The following is a 25752-nucleotide window of genomic DNA, read 5'->3' on the forward strand; positions in this document are numbered from 1 at the left end:
GGACGGGAGCATCTCCCTGATGAGGGAATTGGGGCTGAGAAGGGACCTCACCCCTGTCTGTCAGTGCCTGCAGGGAGGGCTCCGAGCAGGGCTCAGGCCCTGCTTCAGGATCCCAGCAATGGCACAAGGGGAATGGGCAGGGACTGATCCCGGGAAGCTCCACCAGGACAGGAGGAAGGACTTTATTATTCAGTGACCAAGCCCAGAACAGGCTGTCCAGAGAGGGTGTGGAGTCACCCTCACTGGAGAGACTCCAGAAGCACCTGGACACAGCCCTGTGCCTTGGGATGACCCTGCTGGAGCAGGGAGGACCAGGTGACCCACTGAGGTCTCTTTGCCCTGGCCCAGTCTGTGATTCTGTGATGCCACACAGAGGTGATGCCAAGATCCCTGCAGTTCCAGGGTCCAGCTCTGGGCACAGGACTTGCCTCAGGGTGGCATCCCGTTGCCCTCAGGGTCCTGCTGGAGCCAGGTACATAAAACTACCTAAAACCTGCAAACCCATGACCATGGCATGTTCAGGATGTAAAATGTCAGCAGCATTGGCTGCACTGGCTCATGCAGCAGCTACATCCCTTTGCTGCCAGTGCCCACCTGCTCTTCACACTTCACCCATTTCTCTCCTGTTTACTCAGTGCTGGCACCTCCTTTTCGGCAGTGGCTGCTCAAGGACAGAATTACAGAATCCCAGCTGGTTTTGGGTTGGAAGGGACCTTAAAGCTCATCCCATTCCACCCCTCTGGATGGGCAAGGACATTTTCCACTAGCCTAGGTTGCTCCGAGCCTGACCTGGATGACAAATCACGCTGAGAGTGAGGACAAATCCACTCAGCCTAGTTCCCCACCTCCATCCTTGCATGGTGGGAATCAGAAACTGCCTGAAACAGGGCCTGTCCTGGCTGGCAAAGGCAGGGGAGCTGGAGGAGAGCTGCATTAGTCATGGCTGAGTGGCTGCAGGGCATCTCCCCGGGCTGTAACATCATCGGGACAGCGTTATCCTGTTACCCGCACACCCCAGGCTGTGCACACTCCTCCGAGGCACAATGGCAGCGTTGTGGGTGCTACCCGGGCACAGGACAACAGAAGGACTTCAGCCCCAGCCCAGGGGCTGCGTTAACTCCTGCTGTGCCAGGAATTCCCTGCCTCACTTTGGACAGACATCGTGGGTTTGCACCCACCAGGCTAAGCCAAGGAGGCAATCCTGGTATTCCCAAAGCTAAACCGGTGCCCTGAGGATTTCTCAGCAGAAAATCTCCCTCCCAAGAAGCAAAGCCAGACCATTGCCAGAGCTGGAGCCATCAGCATATCACATTAACCCCAGCTCCAAATTTAAAAGCTGTAATAGGCTTAGTCATAGAATCTAATGAGCTAATCAGAGGTGGCCAAACCTATTACCACAAGTAAAACACAGCTGCACTGTCTGCCATTCCCTGCTTCTCCTCGGGCTAGGTTCACAGCCAGAGTTTTAAACAAAGCACGGGGGATTTTCTTCAAGACTGTGGTGGAGAAAACCTTTCCTGATGCCAGGGTTATGACAGAGTCACATCACTGCTGCACATCCTGTGGCAAATGTACAAGTGTGGAAGGGCTCAGGGCTTCCCAGGTGCCACAGCCCACATCCCATGGACCATTCTCCATCACCAGTTCTGCTCTGTGCTACCCTGCCAGCCCCACTCTCCTCCCAGCACAGCAGCAGCTCAAGCTGAAATACATTTCATGGGCCTGTTTGCCCTTTAACAGAGAGAAAACCACTTGGGTGTTCTTCCTTTCTACCCTGTTGACACAACACTGGGTTTATTCCATTCCTGGGCAGGCCAGCACAGCCGAACATTTCCTTGCTAACACTCCCTAAAACCCTTCTCTCCCCGTGCTCTGAACGCCTCATTTGGTCCTTTCAATACATTCCGGAGAGAGCTTTGTCTGCACTTGGTTTTCCTTCCCCCTCTGCTTCTCGGATCTGTTTCAGGGAGATAAAGAATCCCATTGCATTCAGAGGCCACACTCTTTCCCTAACAATCCTCATGGTTTCTTTTTGCACAGCTCACCTGTGCTATTTAGTTGCTAGAAGGCAGACAGAGCATATTTTAGCTGGTAACTGGCACCACAGTTTGATTCGAAACACATTTCAGGGGCTGCTTTCTATAATTACAGATGGACTGGATAGAGCAGATGTCTGTGTTAACCTCCACTGGGTCAGTGCTGCAAGTGTGAGAAAGTGGCCACTGTACCCCTGGCTGACTTTAGAGCCCATTTCCACGGAGCCTGGACAGGTCAGGGAATTGTTAACACAATATAATCTTCCCCCTCCGGGGACCAGTTTGAATTCAGCCCAAGCTAACCCAGACCCTGAGTGCTTATCACGTTGGCTGTCTCATTGTTCGAGTTTGATGGGTCTGCATCTCCTCCTCCCTGGCACACAAGTATCCTCTTGCCGAAGCTTTTACCCCTCCCTGGCAGGCTCCCCTCTTTCCCACAGCCGCTTGCCCAGGGTTAAAGAGGCCATGGGAACTGGGAGAACTGGGATCAGCACATCCTCCCTCCTGGCTGGCTGTGCAGGGGATGCCTGCAGTGATTCCTCACACTCACCCCACTGACGTGTCCGTGTGAGGTGACAGAGCCACCAAATCCGAGTTATTTTCATATTTTTAGAGCTGGACCTGATTAACCTCAGCAAGCAAAACATCCTCAATATCTGAAAATAATCCTGTCCCGAGCCTTCCCTCATTACTCGTGTTTCTAATGCACCACAAATTAATGTCACCCACGACTGTCACTGGGGGCACTTACCAGTTGCACAGAGGCCAGAAGGGAATCACATCCTGCACAAAAGCCACAAACTCCTCTAATTTCACTGCCATTTGGTCTGAAAGGCAAAAAAACCTCTCCCATGTATTCCTGAAAAATTACCTGAGATGGAGAATCAAACCCAATCTGTGAAAAATCAAACAGTTAATTACTCACTGTGCTAATGAAAACAAACACAAAAGCACCCAGGCTTTGTTCCAGTCAGAGTGTGCCATCTAAACCCAATTAATTCCCAGCTCACTCTAATAATGTTCAAAAGGTCTTGCTGCACACAGAGCGAGAGTGTCACTGTCACACTTGGGGACACAGGGACACCAAAGCCACCAAACCTCCCCGGGTCACACACAGAGATAGAGATGCTCCTTCCTCTGCTGCTGCATTTTAGACTGTGCTGCTTATCAGAATACTTCTCCCTATATTGAAAATAGCAGAGGTTTTAGAGGAGGGCGGGGGAGAGGATTTAAACCATGCAATTTTCTGTTTCTTTTCTGTAGCTTTTTGATCCTTTTACTTTTGGGTCTGGCAAATGCAACTTTCTTCATCCTTGGAGATTATTCTTCAATTCCTCAAAGAGGCTTCAATTTTCTCACAAATCTCTCCTCCTTTCACTTAATTTAAACATTTATGGCCAATTCCATGATTTAATAATGAGAAATAAAATTGGAGATTTACTAAGTGTGGAGAGAAGACCTTTCATTCCATCTGGGGATTAAGAAGGGAGTTAAAGGTGTGAGCCCTGCTAGCCTGACCTGAGCTCCAGGAGAGCCCAATCCTGACGGATGCTGAGCATTCCCTGCTCCCTCCCAAGCCAGGGAATGCTGAGCACACTGCAGATTCGGCCCCTAAAGACTCAAGCAAGCTCATAAATCCACAGCAGAGCTGTTTCATAGATATTTTGCTAATAACTTTAGAGCCTGACTTCATTTAGCACCAGTGCCAGCTGATCAAGTCCAAGCTGCTCCTGCTACACCATTAATTTAAGGTAACTGTTCACTGGGATCTTTGGTTCCACATAAACGCTTCCCAAATCACTTCTTCAGTCTCTGTCAATTATTCGAGACTAATGCACCTTGAAGTTACCTTTTAGAGCAAACATTTCTCCATGGCCATAATTCTCAAATATTATCAGTGGCCCAAAGATTGGGACAATGCAGCTTTCAGCTTCGGAAATTGAGGCTGCGCATTCAAATGGAGAAATCAGAAATAAATCAGTGCCAGTGGAGTCTCAAGATCTATTGCATTTTCATAATTTGGCAATTGCTAGGCATGCTCAGAGGACCAAATGGATCTTGAGCCTTTTATGCAGTTGATTTCATTTTCTGGGTGGTTACTATTAGATAAAGGCAGCTTTCTCAGATACTGCTGCACTGGCACTGCTGCAAATGAAGTCTGGCAAATCAAATCTCCCCCACTCAGGACCACACTTGCTCTGCTGGCTGCTGTCACCCTCTCCTTCACTGTGGGGACCCTTCTGGGCACTCAGTGCTGGATGCAGCTGCCCTGCTGTGCTTGGGAGACCCCCCCAGCTCAGGTGTGATCTGATCTGCCGGCTCTGTCCTCTCCTGTGATCCCTCAGTGTGACATCCTCACATTTGGAGGTGCCACAGCACAGCCAGGAGCTCGCTGACCCAGCCTGGGCACGGATCATGCTCAGAGCTCTTCTCCAGCCAGCTCTGAACGTGTCTCTGGTGTGGCACCCACCTGTTCCAGACACATCTCATCTCTGACCACAATTTCCATCCTATTCACTCAGACAAAAAGGGCACCAGCAGACACAAATGAGGCCAGACATGGAAAAGGCTGAGCCTCCCTTTGCCAAATGTCCTGGATTTGTAGCTCTGATGATACAGAGAGGTGCCACTGCTGTCTGATTTTGGAATGGGGCTTTGGCTGGGAGAACAGGACAGAACAGAGCTAGAAGCTGTCTCTTCCCATCTTCTGTGTGTAACAACTCCATTACAGGTCTGGATCCCACTTGGAGAAAGATGCTGGCTGCGTCTGTGGGCTGCCAGGATTCATAATAATTAACCATTAATGTTGGCAAACACTTGGCAAATCTCCACCCGCTCTTAGAGCCCTGTGCAAACAGGAACAGTTTAAACCTTGCCAGTCCTATACATGAATCCAATGATTTCCCTTCACTTCTATTCTCTGACAGGGTATTTAGCAAACAGGGTGAGATTGAGAAATACTCAGGTCACCTCCATTTTACAGACTGGAGGCAAAAGTGACATTTCCAAAGTCCCAACAAGCACTGCTGGTGAATCAAGAGTGAATGTTTGTGGCCTCCAGCCCTGCCTCATCCTTCTCTGCCTGGCAAGGCTTCATCCTATCTCACTGGCAAAAAAGTCCAAGCAGGAAAGGGATGCAGACACAGCCCAGTCAGTCATGGATCAGCAAACTGGTGGAGAGATAGCTCTGCTTCTGTCCTCACTGCTGGGACACAGCAGAAAACAACCCAGAAATAGCCCTGAGCAAAGCACAGAGCACGGGGTGCTGTGACAGCAGCTTCTCTCGTCCCTGCTATGGCTCGGTGGCATTTTTGCCACCCAGTGTTGCCATCCTTGCTGCTGTTTTCTGACAGCTCCTTGTGGACATAACCTTGTCCAAAACAAATCTAAAAGCAGTGGGTTTCACTCCAAAATAGTGATGCCCCCTTGAAATACAGCGTTCATATGGAGGAATTAGAATGAAATAGGTTGGTCAAAGATTACTACTTCTAAAATAGCATACTTCCTCCTCAAAGACATTCCCTGACAAAACTCCCGTTTTCCACTCAAGGCCTAGCTCCAAACAGAAATATCATCCATTTGACCCAGTCATAGAGTGCCAGGGCCATTAGAAATGGCTAGCAGACAAACTTTCCTCACAGAGGAGAACAGCCTGGCTCCCAGGACCTCAGAGCATGAACATTTGGTGCTTTCTGCTCATGTCTGGCTCCCTACCACATCATGACCTCCATTTCAGCTGAGGATGCTGTGGCTGAGCAGTGGTTCAATAAAACCAGGGGCTGTGTGTTCACCTCCTTGTTCCAGTTTAGCTCAGGCAGCAGCAGTCAGAGCCTCCTCCCTGGCTGTGCTCAGGAACACTCAGGAGCATTTGCTGTAGACTCTGGAAGAACAATCAGTTTGAGGCTTGCAGCTCAGACATCTCAGTGCTCGTCTGGGAATAAAAAGGTTTTTTCTTCTTTTCCTCCCCTGGTTCTTTCCCCTCATTTGTGTTCATTTCTGGCTTTGAAAGGAAATTGCTTTAAATCTCAGCTCAGCAAGAGCTGGAAAGCCAGAGGACTCCATTCAGGAACATTCCCTGGGAGTTCAGGCAAAACTCAGGCTGAGACCTTTTTTTTTCTGGGACTGAGCAACACGAGGACAAGTATTTGGGGTTGAACAGCAAAGGGACAGGTGCTTGGAAGGCAGAGTGTCCTGCCCATGGAAAAGGGATGGAACAAGGTCCTTTAAGGTCTCTTCCAACCAAAACCAACTGGGGTTCAGTGATACAGGGAAAGATGGAAGAGGTTTGAATAAACACCTATTTAAACTGCCTTTTCCTCACCAATGTCAGTGAAAATCCCACTTACCCTGTGAAGAACCGGCCAGGAATGTCCCTTCTCCCTCCCTTTACACCCCAAAAGAAATTTTCTGTCCCTTGTACCTTAAACTCAATACATCAAACACTGAAAACAGCAGCAAGGATTCGTCTCCACACATTGATCAAAGCCCAAAAAACACTGCTCCAAACCAGCTTGAGTCAAGGCACAAGAAATGTTAGGCCTTTCCCCTGTAACAGAGCCTTATTTATCACTGTGGAAAGGGTACTTTGGAGAGGCAAATGGCCAACTAGTCCCTTTGATACATGGAGATGCTTCAAGATAGGTATGATATAGAAAACCTCGGTGGAGATATGTCCCAGCTAATCTGACAGTTATCTCTTTTACAGCCAACTACTGTCATTTCAGTCTTTGAGCACTGCCAGCTTTGCTGATAACTGCAGACCTCAACACAGCCAAGGAGAAAGCCTTTGTTAATTAAGCTCCCTTCATTTTCCTGCTGCTCTGGCCCCAGCAGGGCTCTCGGGGAGCTGCTGCTGCCTGGCCCTTTGTGCTGGTGATGCAGTGCCACACGTCCCCCCCAAGCCAGGGCAGCTGCAGGTCCTCACCCTCCAGCTGGAATCCTCCCTGGCATGAAATGCTGCGGCCCTGCCACCAACCAGACTCACAACTCACCTGGAGCACAGCAGATTCTCCCCCTTGGAGGGGAAAAAACCCTCCCTGAAGGATGGATAAACCTGCCCATTGTCCTGATTCAGGGCTGATTTTCTCAGTGTGGTGTCGAGTTCCAGGGGAGCCCATTTATACTGAATTCATGAGAGCCACTTTGTGCCCAGAAGAGTTCAGCTCTGTCTTTTCAATCAGTTAGTGGCCATCAGACCCTAATGGGGTTTCTGGAACTGTGGGTGCTTTATGCTCTGTTCTGCAGGCTTTTGGGCTTGCTGGGCTCTTGCCTGAGCTGTGTTCAGCCCCTCACTCCAGGCAAATGTGGTGTTCCCTCACTCTTAGATCCTCAGCAGACTTGCAAGTGTCGCATGTGAGCCCAGACTTACTTTTTACCATTTCTGGTGGCAGTTTGCTGTTCTTCCTGCCTGATTCTGCCCACACTGGGGCTGTTTCCCTTGCCCTGGAGTGGTGCCTCACTCTCCTCCTGATGGCCACTGCTGCTTTCCCCCTCTAGCCAAAGTCACTGCAAGAAATTCCATCACCTTCACTGGATGAACAAGTGAAGCAGAAGAGAGAAACACCCATCCTGCAGGTAATTAACTGCAGAGCTAAATGAAACTAAAGTGTTGGAGGGGCTTTAATCACTCATGCTGGGCTTTTCACAGCCAAGTTGTGACAGCTTCACCCCAGACCAGTCCATCTTGGCTTATTTGCTCTTACAGAAACTTAGAAACCAGCTTAGAAACCTCCTCAGGAACCAGCCAGCCTCCACTGAACAGTTCTCACCCGCAGGTCTCTTCTGTTTTACCATCCAGAGCCATCACCCAAGAACCATCCAAGCCAGTTACCCACATTCCTGTGCCTATCCCGGTTTCCCTGTGCCCACAGCTGCAGTTCCCAGTTCCCTGCCAGTTCACAGGGATTCACACCCCTTCTACAACTCCAAATCTCTGCAAAAAAAAAGCTGTTCCCTGTGGATTTTCCTCCACCTTTTGGGTCACTTACCTGGTGAGGTACTTGGGGTTCGAGGAGAAGGGCAGAAGCAGGGAAGATTTCTGTGGCTGTGGAATGGTTAAAAAGATTCCTTCCTCAGGACCACTGAGGGCTTAGTGTCTGCTCTATAATTTATAGCTCAGCATCTCTCTTCCCAAGGTTTTGTGTTCACAGAACAACCCTTTTCTATTTCATGTACACGGCTCAGCTCAGGAAATGCCCCCAGGTTAGTCCAGACCTCGTTAATACCTTCACCCATGCAACCTCTGGGGAGAAAACAGCTTTTTATCATTAGGTGAAAATGGAACTGCCTGGAAAAAACAACACAAACACGGGTTTTAGCCCACGAGGAGAGATTCCAGGCCTTTTAGTTAGGAAGCTGCCAGGCTGCTGTCGACTGAGCCAGGGCTGGAGAATTGGCTGTCAGGGCAGGGAGCCCGAAATAGAGGGCAGCAGGAGCCTCAGACACACTGGTTAGAGGGATAAAGCAAAGTATTACATTTTAATTGATCTAATCTTTGGCTCCCAGTGGAATTCACAGAGATACCTTACTAGAATTACCCGGGGTTTATCAGGAGACAGCAATACTGGGAAAGTGCCTTTTGCAAGGCAAACTACTCCAGATCTTGAACTGCATTAGCATTGGGGCTGGCTGAGCAAAAGAGCCCCCACAATGGTTTCAAAGATGAGACGAAAGGAAGAAAAAAAACTGGGGAAAGAGGGAATATGTGAGATGTAAACCCATCTGGGCAAGCAAATGTGTGTGAGCACAAACCCAGCACATGCATAATGCTGTCTGCTCCCTCCAGGGTGGGACCTGGAAGGATTTACCAGGGAGCAGAAAATACAGGACAGAGGGACATTAGAAAAGTCATCTCAATGACAGCAGCTTTTATCCTCCTTGTCTGAGGTCCATTTCTGTTCTGAGTACAAAACCTCTGAATATTAAAAAAAAAAAAAAAAACAACAGTAAAAAGAGAGGAGGGCAAGAGGGACATGAAACAAATCTCCTTAAAATACAGACCCAGATATAAAATACCATGTGGGTGGAGCAAGCTAACAGGAGAGATAAAAAGCAAAGACTCTCAGAAACCAGGTGGTTTCTCATCATTTTTTTCCTTGACATCCTCTGTCTGAGGAGATGACTGCAAGATCTTTGGAGATGCAGAATAATGTCTGGCTCTGTCAAGATTTCTCTTTATTCAATGCAGGGAAGCAGTGAAAAAAACATCAGGTCTGATAAATGATTCATGGAGCCTTTTCTTCTGCTAATCTGTAAATAAATTTTAAAAAGCAGCTTCCTTTTGATGAATATATTCTGCAGCTCGTAGAAGCATGTTGGCCTTTAAGCACAACACAGGCACTCTCAGATGTCTCTAGTGCTGCTGTCAGGTCTCTGAAAGCCCAGCCTGGCTCCTTGCAGAGCTCGATGGAGTTTTACTGACTTAGCTCAGCTGAGGATCTGCCTCTCCAACCCCATGGCTTTGGGGGAGCTTTGCTAATCTCACTGCTCAGGTTATGTCAGGGAGAGGGGAACATCCTGTGCATTTACAGATGTGAAAGCCAGGAAGGACCTCTGTGAATATTTCATATGACATCCTAAAAAACAAGCTCTAAATCCTCTCCTTGCTGCCTGTTTTACAGTCACTGGGAGGCAGAGCTTCCCTTCACACCCTGCTGGGGACAACAGAATGGCCCTGCTGTGCCCATCACCCTGGATCAAACCCCATTCCCTGAGTGTCCTCCTCAGAAACAGCTGCTGGCATCATCAGAACAGCCCTACAGTACCCATAACCATGGATTAAACTCCATTTCCTGTGCATCCAACCCTACTGTACCCATAACCGTGGATTAAACCCCATTCCCTGCACATCCTCCTCAGAAACACCTGCTGGCATCATCCTGGATTCACCCCTGGGCTCCAACCACCACGTATGGGAAAGATGGAGCTGCATCCCTGCTCACCCTGCTGTCAGTTCTGAGTTCTCTCCTCCCTCATCACCAGTTATTTAGGTTGGTTTTTTTTTAATTGACCTTTTCTTTTTAACTCCTTATTTCTAACAGGTAACAGCAACACCAGGGGTGTGGACACTCTCAGGCAGCAGAGACCTGCAACAGCCAAAGCACCTCTTGCCTGTCCAGTTGCTGAGTTTCTCCCTCAGCAGATGGGCCTCAAACTGTCTCACAACTTTCTTGACTCTGAACAGGGAAGGAAGGGGGAAAAAAAAAAAAGCATGATTATACAAGGACATCTTTTATTTCAGTACATTCAAGACAAAAAGAAAAGAAAACAATTCAAGAACAGGATGTACCTTCACTCAAGGCTTTATCTCCCCTGCCCCTCTCCATTGTCATCTCTTTCCTTTTACGACCAGAAATTGCATAGAATTTGTTTTTTCAATCAGAAAATTAAATTCGCCAGTGTAAACCCCACATCTGTACCAAGCAGAGGGTGAGCTGCTGCTGTTTCTAGGGAAGTCACTATTTTCCTTACACGAGATCCCAGGCTAATGATTTTCTCAATTGCTGTGTGGCTGGAATTCACCCTGGAAGTTGAGGATGCTCCTTGGGGTCACGGATTTGGGGAGCTCGTGAGCCTGGGGCAGAGCTCAGAGTCACTTCAGGAAGGTGCAGAGCACAGCCAGGGACACTTTGGGGGTCCCAACACCTCCTCCCTCGGCTGGTGGGGATGGGCAGCCTCCCCCAGTGCTCCCCATTCACCCCCCTCAAAAGGCTCCCCCCACCCCATCCCAAGAACAGAAAGGAAGAGGAAAAAAAAAAAAAAAAAGCAAAATATAACCCCAGAATGAAAGACACAGAACCCCTGAAATTCCAGGCGTTTCAAGGCCTCTTTGAGTTCACTGTTTTTGTTGGCTGCTTTTTGGCATTTATATATATATATATATATATATATATCTATGTATAGATATATTTCTCTAGATATGTAATTTTAATAACTCCTCAGATGGACTTCCAGGAAATGCTGCTTCTCACGGGGAGTGTGTCCCACCCCATCCTCCCTCCCCCCTTTGACCCACCTGCCACTCTCTGAAAAGGAAGAAGAGCTCAGCACCTGCTGCTTTGGAGACCGGGTCCTGACATACCCAAATGAAACAAAAAAAAAAACAAACCCAAAATAATGACTCCTCCTTTCCCATAGCCAAATAAAAAGTCCCACCCCTTGCCCTTGGAGAACATCCCCCAGTAAGTGATGGAGAGGCACTGCCAGCGTCCTTTCTCCTGACCTTGGAGGGGGGAGAAGTTCCAAGAACCCCTCCTGCCCCAGCGAGGGCAATATCTGCCACACCAGCCACCCACCACGTCCTTCCATGGCAGAGACAAGCTCTGCACACCCAGCAGCCTGAGGATCTCCCTCCTGCCCCTCCAGGCTGCCGTGGCCACCGAGCCCACGGCCACCCCTCCGGCCAGGCCCTCCGTGTCCACCCCAAGGTCCACCTTGCTCTGGAGAAGCCGGGTAACTGCTATCGATTTAAAAACGAGTTGACATTGTACAAGTCCGTGTTCTGTAAAATGGAACAGGACCCTCTCGTCCCTCCTGGAGGCCCCAGGCCTGGTGTTATTACTCGGGCCCGCTGCTGTTGGTGGCCTTGTCCCACTCCAGGCTCTCCTCGCTGCGCGCCGGTGACCCCGCGGCCGGCCGTGCCCGGAGCCCCTGGAAGCGGCGACACTCGGGGCACACTCGGATGTGGGTGCAGCCCCGGGCGACCAGGGCGGCCTCTTGTGCCAGTCTTTGTGCCAGGGGGTCTGGCTCGCCCCCGCTGCACAGCTTGCCGTTGCTGAGCGTGGTCGTGCTGCGGGCTCGGCGCTCCTCGGGCAGAGCGGGGCGAGTCCGTACCTGTCCCCCCCGCCTCCGACGGGGGTGGAAACTGTCCTTGCACAGGATGATGTTGCGCAGCTCCGTCACCATCTCTTGGCACACCGACACCTGCAGGGGAGAACGGAGCTGTCCTGCTCACCCGAGCGAGCTCGGAGTCCCTCTGGAGCGACCTGGGATAGCGGGAGGTGTCCCTGACCATGGCATGCTCAGCCCAACCGGATGAGCTCTAAGGTTCCTGCCATCCCAGGTCATTCTAAGATTCCATGACATGATTCTGACACCGTATTTCTATGGACTCAGTGCTGTTGGTCTTCAACATCAATGCTCAGACAGCTACACTTGGTTTAACCCAGCTTCACCTCTCATCAGAGACCTCCCTGTGTTCTTCATGCCCAGATCAGCACAAGATTCCCACCTGCTGCAGCAGAAATCCCTTCTCCAGGAAAGTCACCTGGATGTTGAACACATCTCAGATCCCTTTGAAAACCCTTGGAGCATCTCTACAACCTTGCTCTGAGCAGGACTGCACGAGAAGCTCATGGATTTTAGACCCTGCTCAAAGGACCAAGCCTGTTCCTGTGTTTGAGGTGTCCTGACTGGGATTGCTCCTCTTGCTCTAGGACACCCCAAAGACAGCAATAAACACACCCTGTCCCCTCAGGACACTCCCAGGTCCTACCTCCGACTGTTCAGAGTGTCGAAGGCTCCACAAAAATTCCAGCATTGCCATAAAAATTGCTACGATTAATCCACAGATGAGCACCACGAAGATTCCACCAATGTTCTCCATTCCCAAGCCTAGAATAAAGCAGGAGGGACACTCTGGAGAGGCAGACACATCATAAATCTCAAGGATCACTGCACAGAACGCCCAGGTTTTGCTGTTTTGTTGGCATTGTAGACACCCAGCCAGGGACCAAAACCATCGAGCCTGCAGTGTCCTATTAATAGCTCCCTGCATGACTCAGATGGCCCAAGTGAGTGACTTGCAATAACTGCAGGATCGAAGATGCCTTCTCAGAAATGATGATTTTGCAGATAAACAGCCAGAACGTTGGAAGGAAGCACAAAGCAATTTGTGGACAAACCGAAAACAGGAGGGGAAAAACACAGGATCAATGGGGCACATTAACCCCTGCAAATTATTCACCAAGGCTTTGAACTTGAAAAGGAAGAGGAGCAAGGTTGTTAAAGGAGCAGAGATAAAGGAGACAGGGAAGGGCTTTAAAGGAAGCTGGCACCAGGAAAAGCTCCTTTGATTGCATCACAAACTGCTGCAGGAAAATGATTCCGGCTGCTTGGACTGCAGTGGGGAAGGAGAGGCTCTGAACAAGAGCAGGATGCTGTGTCACTCTGCAGGGTGACAAAATGGGGTCCCTGCCACCCAGGGGTACCTGGCTGTGGGTTGGGTGTCTCTGCACAGCACCCCTGGCCCATGAGGAGGAAACATTCCCTTCCATGGGCAACTCATCTCACCTCACCTTCCTGTGGGATGACCACCACGCCTACCCAGCCTGCATTCCACAAAGTTCACCAGCTGCAGGAAAATCCATCCCTTAAAAACGTGAGCTTTCCATGTGCTGAGGCCATCACTTCACTTGCCACCTCAGCCCTGGTCCCCAAATCTGTGCCTCCATCTGCCTATGAGATGAGCCAACCTCAACATTTGCTGTCCTGGGATATGGTTCCTCTCTCCTGTGTTTGGTTCCTGATTGGACTGAATACTAAAAAACATGTTCTCTGCCCTGGGTTGCTGTGTGAGGCCATTACTCAACAAGAACATCTATAAAAATCTTCCTCTCCCTCCTGTAGCATTAAATCAAAGTGTAAGAATCGATGATTTATTGACTTGATCTTGGCGTGGCTTTTAGACATAAAACCTCACCAAAATCCTTGTAAATCGCTGACCTGTTTTGTTCTAAAACTTAGCAGGTCGCATTTCTGCCTCCTCCTCCGTCATTCTTTTGGCACCACCCCCAGAGCAAAGCAGGGAGTCTGTAAATCAGAGACTTTTCCAGAGGTGCTTCCACAGCAATGGCAAAGCAGAGAAAACAGCCTGGAATCACAATTCAGATTCAAAGGTAAAGGCCATCCCCTCCCCCCAGCAGCTCACAAGTGTGAATTTAGGGTTTGTAGCTCTCTCTACATTCTCCTATCATTCTGTCTGGGTGCCACCTCAGACACCCGAGCTCACTGAGAGCTGTCTCCTTTCTCCATACAGCTACAGCCTTCCTCATCTCCCAGACTGAGGGAGTGAGCCATGGCACAGGGAACAAACCAGCAGAAAAACTTGCCCGGGGTCACAGATTGTGCTGGGTAGAGCCAGAAACAGCTCAGCTTCCCCCTTCCAAAGCCATCTCAAAACAGCCCCAGCCTAGATTCCACCTTAGAGTTGCTTTTGGCACAGTTCACAGAAAAAAAATCCCTTCCACATCCAAAAGTAACTCCTTTAATAGCAATAACCTGATGTCTTACACCTTCAGTCTGCAGATAAATAACTGGGGTTGTCTTTAGAGCAGCACTGCCCAAAAATGAGCATCACCTCTCAACCCCACGGGGTCCCAACAGGAACTGCACAGACACACACACACCTACACCTGCTGCAAGGTCAAAACTCCAAAAGAGCTTTCCCAGACCTGGCTTGGCTCTTTTCTCTGCTCTCACAAAGGTCACAAGGCTGTGCTTTTAACTGGGGGACCTGCTGGCCTCGCAGAAAACACTTGCTGAGGAAAGGGCGGCTGCCAAAACTAAAAAACGCAGCAACTGTGTTAAGCTGGCAACTGCTCTCACGCTGGGACATCAGCCTAATGTGGTGGCTTTTATGGCAATTTGCATAGCATTACCCAAAAGAATTTGCTCCTCAGTTTACAAATGTACTAATAAAGTCCTTGTGCCCCTTCCCCTGGCTGTTTAAAAGATGCTTTCACTTGGAGCCATTAACCAGCGGGCCTGTGGTGGAGATCCATCTCCCTTCAAGGAACTCAGGATTTTGGTCTGATCCCTTCAGCCATCCATTTTCCCAGACATTCATTAGAAGCTAATTTACCCTCCATATGCCTCCAATATTTGTCATTTGGTTGTTCCTGCTATCTCTGCCCCAGGCAAAAACACACAGCGTGAGGCACAGCAGAGCTGTTTGGCTTTCTCCTTGAATTGTGAAGGAAGGAATCTCAGGTCAGGAGAAGGGGGAAAATGTGATTCCCAAGCAGAAAACCTGGCAGACACGCAGCTGGGTGTTCATCCATCACCTCAGGATGTTTCTGTGCCTGGTCCCTTGGGGGTGCAGGGCTTACCTTTGGCTCTGTGGTCCTCCTCTTTGGGGCACTTCCCTCCTTCCCACCACTTGCGCTTCAGGATCTCCAGGCGGTTGTTCTCCTGCAGCTGGAGGATGGCCAGGTCGAACTCATCCCGGAAAACAGAGCCTGCAATGCCGAGAGGGACGTGGTAGGGCCCCGCCTTCCTCCCCATCATCATCCTCGCCTCTCGCCCCACCCCAGCGTGCCCAGCTAGCACAGCTCCTCCCTGGCTGGCTTGGAGGGGCTGTCAGCCCATGCAAGCCATGGAAAGCTGCAGCCACCCCGCTGGGAATGTCACCTGGTTAATGTCACTTGCAGGTGACTTTACCTGGCCGCCAGGAGCCGCACAGGCCACTGGAGCAGGTCCATGACAGGGGGAGCTTTGGTTTTTGAATGAGCAGCTCAGGATCCTGCTCCTGCAGACCATGAAGGTCCCTCTCTTGTCATTCCACCTCCAATTCAACCTTGTTCTAACTCTCCTTCCCTCAAACTGGTCACAGAATAGAAATCCTGAGTTGGAAGGCGCCCAAGGATCATGGAAGCCAAAATGTCCCTGTTGGAGGAGCTCAGTCCTGTGCTGGGCATGGAGCTCTGCTGCAGTCCCAGTGTCTGCTACCAGAGATCCTTGTCTGGTACAAGAAATCCTAGTCTGCCACCAGAGATCCCGAGGAAGGGCCATGGGAAAGACTGTGCTTCTCCCAGTAACTCGGCACTATTGTCCCAGCCAGCAGCTTTCTGCTCCTCTTATCTGCTACAGTTTCACTGTTTAACAAGACAATGTCAGAACAAATTTAGCCCTGAAGGTAGGGATTTGTACTCACTTTGATCAGGTTGCTGTGACTTTACAAGCAAACCCATGTTCCCTAAACTAGAGTGGCTGTTTGTGTGACGGGGGCCTTATGTAATCCACCTCAACTTCGTGTTGCTAAATGCCAGGGCTTAAAGGTCAGGACAAGGCTTCAAGGCTGTCCAAAAGATCAGCAAATCGTTTGGAATAACAATGACTAAACCCTTATTTAGTGGTGATGTTCCCTTGCTAGCTCATACATTTGAAAGACAAAATCCCTGCATTTGTTAAACCTGATGATGAGCTGAGATAGTCCCTGAATCGCCCAACTCTCTGACCTGCAGTTTCAAGAACCACCAGCCTTTAAGACATTCCTGCTAAAAACTATCAGAGTTGCCACAGCATTACTTTGAGATCACTTCTGGGATTAAAACGAGGAGCACAAAACGATGCACAAACACTGGTCGGGGAAGGAAACAGTCAGCAAAGAGCAGGTATGCAGAAAACAAGCAGCAATTTTGAGACATCTTTCACATGAATTATTGAAAGAGCCGCGGTCGCGTCTCACATGGCTCTGGACCAGAGCAGGGTCTCACATTCGGCTCTGGACCAGAGCAGGGTCTCACATGACTCTGGACCAGAGCAGGGTCTCACATCTGGCTCTGAGCACGGACAAAACAGGTTAAGAAATCAAAAGGACCCTGGGCAGAGCTGTGAGATGCAACGTTGGCTTTTAGAGCCGGCGCAGCCTTTGGAACGCTCCGGTCCTCTGCCGACAGCTGAGAAGGACTAGAATTGTTCTTCACTGCCTACCGACGGGCATGCCAATCCCGTAGCCCTTGGTGTCCAGAAGGCCCCCGACCTGCGTGAGGTTGCAATTGCGCTGCCGATAATACTCGTTCATGGTGGACTCCAGCAGGAAGGCGTAGTTGGAGTTCAGCACGCGCGCGATCCCTTCCTCCGTGCTCTTCACGAACACGCTGGGCTGCTTGGAGTACATGTAGTTCCACATCCGCTGGTACGTCTGGTAGCGGGAGTTCTGAGGAGAGCAAAGAGGCAGCCACAGCTCAGGGAGGAGATTTGGGGTGAATTAGAGCCCTAAAATTAAATCCCCAAATCAGGCGCCGCTGAGGAAAGGCCACGGTGGAGAGAGGAGTCAAATCAGGTTGCAGATTCAGGAAGGGTTTTGGTGCCTCATCTTCATTCATCTCAAAGAGGTCCAAATATGTTGGGAGTTTGTTGGAAAAGCTGGGCATGAAACGCCCCAATTCCAACAGGTCTGGCAAAACTCTTTGTGTAGATTCAATTATAGAAAAGAATCATAATTTTGGTAAACATGTATACAAAGAAAGCCAGAAGAAATAGCTCCTGCTTGGTTGATTGAAACCTCTGGCTGCTCCCTGTAGAGCTCGCACTGTACTGACCATCCCTCAAACATTGTCCCAACAGTTTTGCAGTGTCAGAGCCAGACTCCAGCACCTGAGGAGGCTGGGAGCAGCACAAAAGCTCTCTGGAGATTGTCACTCACCGATTTTATTCAAAAAATAATCCAGATTTGGTTCACACCCCTGTGAAGCAAGTTAAAGTGCTTGCTGAAAAGAACTGGCGTTTTTTGTCATTGATTACAATAAACTAAAGCTCAGCCAGCCCCAAATCCTCAGAGTTTGCTGGTGGCTGAACCACCTTGGTCCGATGAAAACAAAGCTGAGAATGATTAATTTCTCTTGCCTGTGCTGGGCAGAGAGTGAAACCTGCTGGCACAAAGACTGAATACAAACACACCCTGCTCTACACGAGGAGTTTCATACTGTCAAGGGCTGGTTTTCTGTGGCTGGTGAGCGATGCTGGAGAGCCTCAGGGAATCTGCTGCTGACCCAGTTCCTGCCCTCATCTGTCCAGCTCTGTCCTCTGGGTGCAGCCACTTGGGCAGGAGACAATGAGCAGGGGGGGTTTGGTCCTGGTTCACTGCGTTTTTAAACCTTAAACTGTGTGTCAGTGCCAAGGGAAGCACTGCCAGGACAAGGTGTCTCAGGAGGGGACAAACATTCCTTCATGCACCTAGGAAGGGAGGAGGAATGGAGGCAGCTATCCCCCAGTACTTACACCAGAGGCAAATGGATCCCAACACTTCTTAAAGCACCACGAATGGGACAAACCCCTCTTTTCCTAATTTCCTTTCTATTTCCTTATTGCCAAGCAGTGCAGAGACACAACCAGGGGTTTAAACTTGAAAGCTTTCCTCAAGTGAGCCCCTCGTATACAACCACCTCACTCACTCAGGCTCTGCTCAGCTCATTTTAGATGTAAAGTTTGGCTTAAGAGTAACTCTTTTCCATACCCCTGAAGAGCATAAAGTTGGGCTGAAAAGCTCAGGCTGACTCCAGAGATTTCTCAGCCTTCCAAATTCAGTTCAGACTCAAAGTGGGGGGAAAGAGTAAGAACGAGCTCTCTCTCCTTTTGGAATTTCAACAAGTAATAAATAAATAAATAATCCTCAAGCAGTTCTTTGTGCATTCAGAGTGCTGCAGAAAAGATTCATTCATTTATTTCCCTTCTGAGCAGAACAGGGAAGATAAAAATTAAATTGAGCTAAATGGCCCACATAACTTTGCATACACTTGACTTATTTCAGTGCCACTGACCTCACCTCCAGCACTTTGACTTCTGAGAGCCTGCCTGGGCTGTGCAAACGTTTCTTTGCTTATCCCACCTGAAAGACTCTCAAATAAAAGCTAAAACCATGTGGAGACCCATGAAAATTGGACTTCCTTGTCAAATTCACTCCTGTGCCTCTCCCACCATTCATGTGCAGGGATTTCTCCAGAGTGACACGGGCACAGCAGGCTGAGGGGACACCCAAATGTGACTGAGGGGTGCCCTGTGCTCCCCCAGCCCCCCAGGCAGCCAGAGAATGAGGTTTACTTGGAAGAAGGTCATGCTGGAGCCGCCGTGGATGGTGCCATACTCGATGGTGGTCTGGTCAGCAAGGTCATCCACGGACTCGATGGGGACGTCCATCCTCTGCACGGTCAGGAACGCGGCCAGGTTGGCCGTGTAGGAGGAGATGATGATCAAGGTGAATGCCCACCTAGGGAAAGGGAAGAGAAGATGTGGTTTCCCTCAGGAAACCTGGTCTCCATCCCCACCCTCTGCCTCTCAGAATCACTGAGGTTGCAAATCCCTCCAAAACCATCAATCCCCGCCTTGTCACCCAGACAAGCGAGTGCCACATCCAGTCATCCTTGAACACCTCCACCAGCTCCCTGGGCAGCCCCTCCCAATATCCCACCACCCTTTCCACGAAGAAATCCCTCCTCCACATCCACCCGTGCCCAGAGGAAGGTTCCTGAAGGTTGGGGCTGCTCTCCTTACCAGACTCCGCTGACACAGCGCGTGGACAGAGCCTGGGGGGCGATGGTGGAGCCCTGCTGCATGAACCCCCCCACCGGGAACCACAGCGAGTTCCCCAGCGAGTACTGGTTCACCAGGAGGTTGCATCGACCTTGGGAGCAGGGGTGGGGGCTGTACCACTCGTATGGAGTCAGCCTGAAAGGACAGGAGATGGGGAGCTCAGGGAATGCGCTGGGAAATGGGACACGTTAAAAAAAAAAAAAAAAAAAAAAAAAAAAAAAAAAAAAAAAAAGAGAAAAGCTGTGAAGCTGCAGCTCTCCTGGAGGCAGAGTTTTCTGAGGAGGAAATGCTTTGCTGTCAGTTGATGCCCAGGGCTCAGAGCTGTGTGAAACGTTTGCTCTAAGACTCAGGAGCCAAGGGCTTTCTTGTAAAGATTTGCAAGAACTTTGAGAGGCTCTGCTCTGGGCAGCTCTGCTTGCATCCTGCAGCCCTGTGTGCAGATTCACACCACAGCAGGAACTCCAGATGTGCACGGACTCGATGGGAAGTAGAAATCAAACATCTTTGGCTGTGCTCCCTGCTGGAGCACGAGCACTGATGGGGAGTTCAAAAGCGAAGCGTGTGAGCCCTGACTGCATTAAAACATCAAGAAAAACTGTGTTGGTGCAAAGGGCTGCTCTGAGAAGGTCTGAGGTGGAGTTGGAAGCTGAGTGCTGGTGTTTCACAGCTTCCCATCCTTCAGGGACAGGACAGAGGTGGGGATGGGAAATATCTGACAGCCTGTCACTGTTGTCACTGCACCTCTCTCTCTCTCTCTTTTGCTGTTTCCAGTCCCCATTTCCCTGGTTACTAAGAAAATCTGCTAATTCATGTGCTGCACTTCATCACATGGCTCTAGCTAAGAAAGCTGGGGCCTGGGAGGGTCATTTTGGAGCTATTGCCAAAACAGCTGCAGGGCTGTGCCAGCCCACATCATATTTAGCCAAAATGAGGGGGTTATTTTCATCCCTGCATCTCCTCTCTCACTGTGCTGCCAGGGAGCAGGAGGAGGTTATTTCCTGCAGACTTTCCATGGTGGATGAAGCACTGGCAGCAAACCCCAGTGCTCTGGGAGAGTCTGCAGCTCACAGGGTCAAAAGCTCCTTCCTGCTGAGCAAGGCAGGGAGCAGCAGCCAAAGCTCCCTCTCCAGCGGGGAGCTGGGTAAAGGCACCTTTTTGGAGGATCATATTTAAAACATGAGGAAGGGGCTAAAGAGGCACCAGCTCTGCATAATTCAATGGTTTCTCCAGACCTGTGTTTCTGAGGCTGTAACAGCATTCGAAGAACCCATTAAAGCCCTGTCAGGATGACAACTTTAGCCATGCTGAGGGAGCAAGTGACAGCACAGTTCCAATTTGTGTAATGAGAATTGGGCATTCAGGGGTCCCCAAAGAGCCCCGAGCAGTGTCTGGCACACCGTGGCAGGACACAGCTCCACTGTGCCTCTAGCAGCCCCTCCCCAGTGATGTTGGCAGGGCAGGGGAGCAGCTCTGGAGCCCAGACCCTGGGCCTTGATGGGGGCCATGCTGCAGGCAAACACTCAACCAGGTATTTTAAAGCTGATTTAAATTAGTCATAGGGGAATGGAGCTGAGAGCTGCCAGGCCAGGCTCTGCACATCAGCTACTCAAAGATATTCATGAACTTTCTTTTCCTCCACAAACTGGGTTGCACAGGGCCAGGAAAGCCAGACATCACTGGTGGAATTCGTGTTGACACCTTAAAATGGATTTGCAGGTTGCTAACAGCCTCCACCCCCCTGCTTGGGACAAGGGGCAAAAAAAAAAAAAACATCTGCAGGGAGCATTTAAACAGCACCAAAACCTCCTCCAGAACCTTCTCCCCCCCAGCTCCGAGCACCACTGTGGCCAAACACATCCTGAACCAGGGCACGATGGCCATCCCAGCGTGGGGACACGGTGACAAACCTCAGTCCCCAGCTGGCAGAGGGCTGGGACGCTTCTTGCCAGCCCATCCCGGGGACCCGGGGAGGGGGCAGAGGATGTCCCCGTGTCCCCCTGGGTGTCCCCTCTCCGCGGGTCTGCGAGTGACACTAGGTGGCACCGCGAGGAAGGGAAAAGGCACCGCGACATTACCGAGCCACCAGGAACAGGACACAGCTGACAGCCAGGTAGGCGAGCAGCATGAAGAGCCAGACTCCGGGAGAAAAGGGATCCAGGAAGGAGAAGTAGCCGGGTCTGCGGCCCTGGGGAGGGAAAAGCAAAGGAGGAGCTCGAGCTGGTTGGGTTTGGAGAGGTGAAAATAATTCTGGAAGGGCACAAAGGGAACGCACCTGCCCTGGTGGCACAGCAGCAGGGAAATGGAGAAATGGGAGAAGGGAAATAAATGGGAGAATGAGAAATAAAAAGGAGAAGGGGGTAAATGGGAGAAAGGGGATAAATGGGGCAAAAAGGATAAATGGAGAAGGGGGATAAATGGGAGAAAGAGGAATAAAAAAGGGAAGGGGATAAACGGGAGAAGGGGGATAAATGTGGCAAAGAGGATAAATGGAGAAGGGGGATAAATGGGGCAAACAAATGGGAGAAGGAAAATAAATGGGAGCAAGAGAAATAAAAAGGAGAAGGGGGTAAATGGGAGAAAGGGGATAAATGGGAGAGGGGGATAAATGGGAGAAGGGGGATAAACAGGAGAAGAGGGATAAATGGGGCAAAGGGGATTAATAGGAGAAAGGGAAATAAATGGGAGAAGGGAGATAAATGGGAGAAAGGGGATAAATGGGAGAAAAGGGAATAAAAAGGAGAAAGGGAAATAAATAGGAGAAGGGGGGATAAATAGGAGAAGGAGATAAACCAGGCTTTGGAACAGCCTTACAGGGCAAACAAGTGACAGTGACCCAACACATGACCGAGTCCTGCAGCATCTCCCCACTGGATTCACCCCCTTAATCTGTTTTTCTCCCCATTTTTGTTCCTCCAGGCAAAGAAAGAGGTGAATTGAGAGAAAAAAAAAATGAGAGAATCAAAGGGTTCTGTCCCCTCCCTGGCAGGGTCTGCTGCACCCTCACCCCTGAGGGGGTCCCCCCATCCTTGTCCACCCCACATTTCACTGGGCAGAAGGGGCTCCACCTGAGCTCACAGGGTGGGAAATTTATTTGTGAAGCAAAAGGAATAAAAATAGATGTTTTCAAAACTTAAAACTTTTCTCTCTCTGGCCTTGAAATGTTTCTTCTTTTGCAAAACCCCAATAAAATGATTATTTTATCTCAAGGAGCAGGATATTTTTATCTCCAGGATGCGTCAGAATTTCCTGTTTTTTTTTTTTTCTCAGCAATCCACCTTTCCTTGAAAAAAATAAGGCTTCATTGCTAGGAAAAGCAGGTTGATCTTCTCCCAGAACATTTTAAATTTTCACAAGGATGATGCCACCACCAGAAATTTGTCAAACGTCACAAAATTTGTGCAAAAGGGGAGATAAAATTTTTGGAGAAGTTTCTCAAAAGCCAAATACCTCCCATTTTAAGTAGATTTCTCCTGTAACCAGCAGCTCTGTGCATGCAGCTCCTCTGAAAGGAAAGAGCAGCTCAAGCACATCCAAGTTACCACAGGGACAAGGGACATGATCCCCTGGCTCACAGAACTCTGTATTTTCTGTCCCAAATCTCAAATTCAGTCCTGGCATCCCTAAAACAGCTCCACAGCTTCCCCAGGCACCTGTAACTGGGAAGCTTCCTACAAGTCAGAACTTTGCAAAGGGTTTTTTTTTTTTCCCCTTCCCCAGACTTAGACCAGCATTTTAAATTCCATTTCCATCCAAACCTCGCTGTTTTACTACTGAATGTTATGCAAAACCTGAATTTCACAAGGTCTCAACAGTTCTCCTGAAGACTTGAGTTGTTGCTAGAAAAGGCAACAGTTGTTGTACAAAAATCTTCCTCTGCTAAAAATATCCAGGAGCCTGTGAAATCCTCAGCTCCAGTGACCATCTGGGAACCTGTAAAGTGTCAGGAACCTTCCCCAGCAAACCCTGCACGAAAGAAAAACCCAGCACACCACAACAACTTGTGCCTGTATCCTTCAGGACAAGATTTTGGGATCTGCACTGTCCCTGTCCATGGTGGAGGGGTTGGAACTAAAAGGTCTTTGAGGTCCCTTGCAAGCCAAACCATTCTGGGATGAGCATTTTTAGAGAATCTGGCTTGTTAAGGCTTTTAGCAAATGGATGAGTTGAGGACCAGTGGTTCAGCATCCTCAGATTAAGTCACTTCCCAAGGAAAAAATTCAGGTTCTCAGATTAATTTAAACTCAATTTCCAAGGAAAAGTTCAGGTTCTCCTGGGTTTAATTCCAGAGTCTGTCTTTAAAGCAATGCCTCTCTTCTGTTCCAGGTTATCTCCTAGAAACAAGTGAGGTACAAACAGTGGGCACCACATTCTTTGTGCCCTTTCCCATTTTTTTTTTGGTCACTTGCTGCTGTGTTCTGTTTTTCCAAGCCAGGGGCTTTCAGAGCCACAGAAACTGCAGAAGCTGCACCCCCAGCATCCCGAGGGACCCCATTTCCAGGAGAACCCTTTGCTCAGTGTGCTGGAGCTCCTGTCCCTAATCCAGGGAGGCCAGAGCACCTCCCAGCCCTGCAGGGAGGTTCCCTGTGCCCTTCCCACTGATCCCATCCAGATTATCCACACCAAAAGGTGCCACTGCCAACACTCTCCAATTCATGGCTCTCCTGGATGCCCCTCAAACCCTGGTTCTCTTCTTCCTCACGAGCAGAACTGGCTCAATAACTCTTGATTCACTCAAGGATGAAATGAGGCCATGGGGATGCAGCCAGGTGTGAAGGGCACAGGCTGCTGAGCAAGCTGGAGCTCCTGGAGCTCATCATTCCAGGAGGGCAGGGAATGATCCTCCCTGGCATCCCGGAGCTGGCAGGGAGCTCACAGGGCCTGGCAGAGCCTTGGCTGAGCTTCCCCCTGCGAGATGACAAAGTGACAAAGTTCCTTTCTGCAATTAAGGCCTTGATGTCTTCTTTATATTTCTGGGGCAGTTTGTCAATAAATTACTCTCATTAAGGAAATTGCGTTGGAAGCTTTAAGTCTCCAGCTTGGCAATGAATCTCTCCTGTGACTTTACAGTTGTAGTAGTTCTGGTTCTTTTCAGCTCCAGTCATTTCCAGGCTGCTGGGACATATTCTTTTCATTCACAGTTGTGGGTAAGAATAAAGATATTCTGTTCCCACGGAGGGCACAAACTCTCTCTTATCTGTCTGTTTTGAAGATGGGAATGACAATATCTGGAGTCTGTCAGATATTTTTAGGCAGTCCCAATAGAGCTTTGTTAATTGGAAGAGCTATTTTTCCTGGAATAGATATGTTCAAAATGTCCAATAATTGATGAAGGCCTCCTGCAAATCCTCAGATGGAAGTGGGAGAGATTAATTTACCCTCCTCCTAAGTTGTTCTTGGAAATCTTCAAGTTTTCAGCCAGTGAGCAGCAGTTTTCTGGGAAGATACTGGTGACTGAAGAGCTTGGACCAGAGGGACATTTGGGAAGGAGAGGACAGCCCTGGATTTGTTGTTTGCAGCACTCCCTGTCCTGCACATGCAGAGTCTGGAGGGATCCCAGTCAGCCCCATCCATGTCATTTCTCACAAGTGTTTTCCCTAAGAAAGGAGGGCAGAGAACTCTCTTCTGCCTCAGGGAGTCAGAGGGAAAGGAAGAAAACTCAGCCTTGGAGAGGCAGAAATGTTGATGTGTGCAGGGCACATCCCAGGACAACCACATCTGCTCCAGGGGCAGATCCACATCCCTCCTTTCCCTCTGGAGTCAATGAAAGCCCTGCACTGGCTGCTCTGAATCTTGAGCCTAATTTGGAGTCGCCACGTGGTTCATAACAGGCAAATGCATTCCATGGTCCTGGGGCCAGCAGTTGCTCCCACCCTGCTCTGGTGGGGAGGGATTCTTGCAGGCAGAGCTGTCAGGGGGGAGCTCAGCTCCTCCAGCCCCTCTCAAGCCTCCTCTGGCTGGAATAAAGGAGCTTTTCTGTCCATCCTTCCCATTTCGTGTCCTCTGCAGCAATCAAGTCAAAACACTTTAAGCTTCAGCTCACTTGGTCTAAACTCAGCTATTGCTGTGCACTTTCCCAACCTCTATTTCCTCATTTTGAAGACAAGGACTTTCAGGGCTGAGCAGCCAGAATCATCTCTAGTCCCTTGCTCCCTGCCACAGAGGCAGGGTGTGAGCAAAGATGTGTAAGACACAAATAATCCTGATTTATCCCTCCGTTCAGAAATGACCCTGGGCACCTGATTCCACCCCCTGCCAAACCCAGGGACTGCTCAGGGCTCCTCATCCACCTCCTGCCATCCCCACATCCCCCTGGCTGGACAGAATGGGCACCTAATAAAACCAACCAAGCCTTTTCTCTCAGCAGCCTGTGAGTCAGGAAGCCTGTTAGAGCTCCCGTGTCAGAAATCCA

At 49.7% G+C, this 25752-nt stretch overlaps 1 protein-coding gene across 1 annotated transcript in view; it reads right to left on the reverse strand.

Annotated features, from left to right (window-relative positions):
* Positions 1-10249: 10249 nt before the first annotated feature.
* Positions 10250-25752, reverse strand: part of GRIK4 (glutamate ionotropic receptor kainate type subunit 4) — a 179454-nt gene continuing 163951 nt past the window's right edge. Inside the window, exons 14-20 of the mRNA XM_014890454.2 lie at positions 21419-21528; positions 19305-19478; positions 18855-19020; positions 16746-16971; positions 15143-15271; positions 12529-12647; positions 10250-11957 (exon numbers count right to left, since the gene is read on the reverse strand). Coding sequence (XP_014745940.1) covers positions 11592-11957; positions 12529-12647; positions 15143-15271; positions 16746-16971; positions 18855-19020; positions 19305-19478; positions 21419-21528 — 1290 coding nt within the window. The 3' untranslated portion in view covers positions 10250-11591. The remainder of the gene's footprint in view (positions 11958-12528; positions 12648-15142; positions 15272-16745; positions 16972-18854; positions 19021-19304; positions 19479-21418; positions 21529-25752) is intronic.

This window comes from Sturnus vulgaris, chromosome 23 (assembly GCF_052056855.1).
Source record: "Sturnus vulgaris isolate bStuVul1 chromosome 23, bStuVul1.hap1, whole genome shotgun sequence".
Lineage (NCBI taxonomy): Eukaryota > Metazoa > Chordata > Aves > Passeriformes > Sturnidae > Sturnus > Sturnus vulgaris.